Source organism: Nothoprocta perdicaria, unplaced genomic scaffold, assembly GCF_003342845.1.
Source record: "Nothoprocta perdicaria isolate Ctin4 unplaced genomic scaffold, notPer1 scaffold_1480, whole genome shotgun sequence".
Taxonomy (NCBI): domain Eukaryota; kingdom Metazoa; phylum Chordata; class Aves; order Tinamiformes; family Tinamidae; genus Nothoprocta; species Nothoprocta perdicaria.
In genome coordinates, this window is record NW_020454628.1 from 1 (window position 1) to 1865 (window position 1865).

The 1865-nt window shown below is 73.2% G+C and overlaps 1 protein-coding gene across 1 annotated transcript; it reads left to right on the top strand.

Moving 5' to 3' along the window:
* Positions 1–415: 415 nt before the first annotated feature.
* On the top strand, positions 416–1657 carry LOC112943426 (neuralized-like protein 4; the record flags this gene model as incomplete). Its single annotated transcript, XM_026034577.1, has 2 exons — positions 416–547; positions 1499–1657. Coding segments are annotated over exons 1-2 (291 nt in total), but the record flags the coding sequence as incomplete, so codon positions are not given.
* Positions 1658–1865: the final 208 nt, after the last annotated feature.

The following is a 1865-nucleotide window of genomic DNA, read 5'->3' on the forward strand; positions in this document are numbered from 1 at the left end:
GGGGACACTGAGACCCTGTGGGGACACGGGGGGACACGGGGGGCACTGGGACCCTGTGGGGACATGGGGGGCACTGGGAACCCCCGCAGCCCCATAGGGCAGCCCCAGGGATGACCTATAGAGCCATAAGGTGACACTGAGAGCCATGGGGTCACCCCGGGGACCCCTATAGAGCCATAGGGCGACACTGAGACCCCCCCAGCCCCATGGGGCAGCCCCAGAGACACCCTGTAGAGCCACAGAGCGACCCCGCGCCCCATAGGAAGCCATAGGGCCGCCCCAGAGCCCCTCTATGGGGCTACGGGGTCCCCGCTATGGAAGCCCTGGCGCGGCAGTGACACCCCCGTCCCCGTGTGTGTCCGCGTGTCCCCGTGCCCGCGGCTGTGGGCTACAGGCGGAGGCGCCGCGGGCGCCCATGACCTTCCTGGAGAGCCACGGCAAGAACATCCAGCTGTCCAACGGCAACCTGACGGCCACGCGCGTCGCCAGCTACAACCAGGGCATCGTGGTGGTGGGACAGCCGCTGCCGCCGGGACACCTCTTCCAGGTACCGCCGCGCGCGGGGACCGCGGCCGCGCACAACAGCCGCGCGCGTCACCCGCACGGGACAGCTGCGCGGGACACCTGCACGGGACACCTGCACGGGACACCCGCGCGCGTCACCCACACGGGACACCCGCACGGGACACCCGCGCGCGTCACCCGCACGGGACAGCTGCGCGGGACAGCCGCGCGCGTCACCCGCACGGGACAGCTGCGCGGGACACCCGCGCGCGTCACCCGCACGGGACACCCGCGCGTGTCACCCGCACGGGACAGCCGCACGGGACACCCGCGCGTGTCACCCGCACGGGACACCCGCGCGGGACACCCGCGCGCGTCACCCGCACGGGACACCCGCGTGCGTCACCCGCACGGGACACCCGCACCGGACACCCGCACGGGACACCCGCGCGTGTCACCCGCACGGGACACCCGCGCGGGACACCCGCACGGGACACCTGCACGGGACACCTGCACGCGTCACCCACACGGGACACCTGCGTGTGTCACCCGCACGGGACACCCGCGTGCGTCACCCGCACGGGACACCCGGGCGCCCCGCAGCAGCTGCGCGCCGGGAGAACACCCGCACGCGTCACCCGCACGCGTCACCCGCACGCGTCACCCACGCGCATCACCCGCACGCCTGGGTGTCCTCCGTGTGCGTGGAAGTCACCCGCGCGCGTCACCCGCACGCGTCACCCACACGCCCGGGTGTCACGGTCCCCCTGTGGGGACCTCACGGGGGGTGATGCGGGTGACATCCCCACCATAGTGACGTTGTTGCCTTGTCGTTGCGGTGACATCCCCCACGGGTACACCTGGACGCGCTGAACCCGCAGTGGAGCTCCTCGCTGGCGCCGGGTGTCACCGGGGACCTTGGGGGTGGTTGTGCGGGTGACGTCCCCGTCACGGTGACATTCGGGTGACGCTGTGGCGGGGCTGTCACCCGCAGGTACACCTGGACGCGCTGAACCCGCAGTGGAGCTCCTCGCTGGCGCTGGGCGTCACCGGGGCGCCCCCCGAGCGCCTGTCCTTCCCGGCCACCGCCGCCGCCATCAAGCGCTCGGCCTGGCTGCTGCAGCGCCGCGGCGTCTTCCACAACGGCGCCAAGGTACCGCCGCAACGGCCGCGCAACAGCCGCGCAACAGCCGCGCAGCAACAGCCGCGCAGCAACAGCCGCCGCTCGCCTGTCGCCCCGGGGCACCACCCCCGTCGCGCTCGTCCTACCCCCCGTCACCCCGACGCGGCTGCGGGGATCCCCGTGTCCCCCACGGGGGTCCCGTGGGTGTCCCCAAGGGAATGTCCCCTGGGTGTCCCCG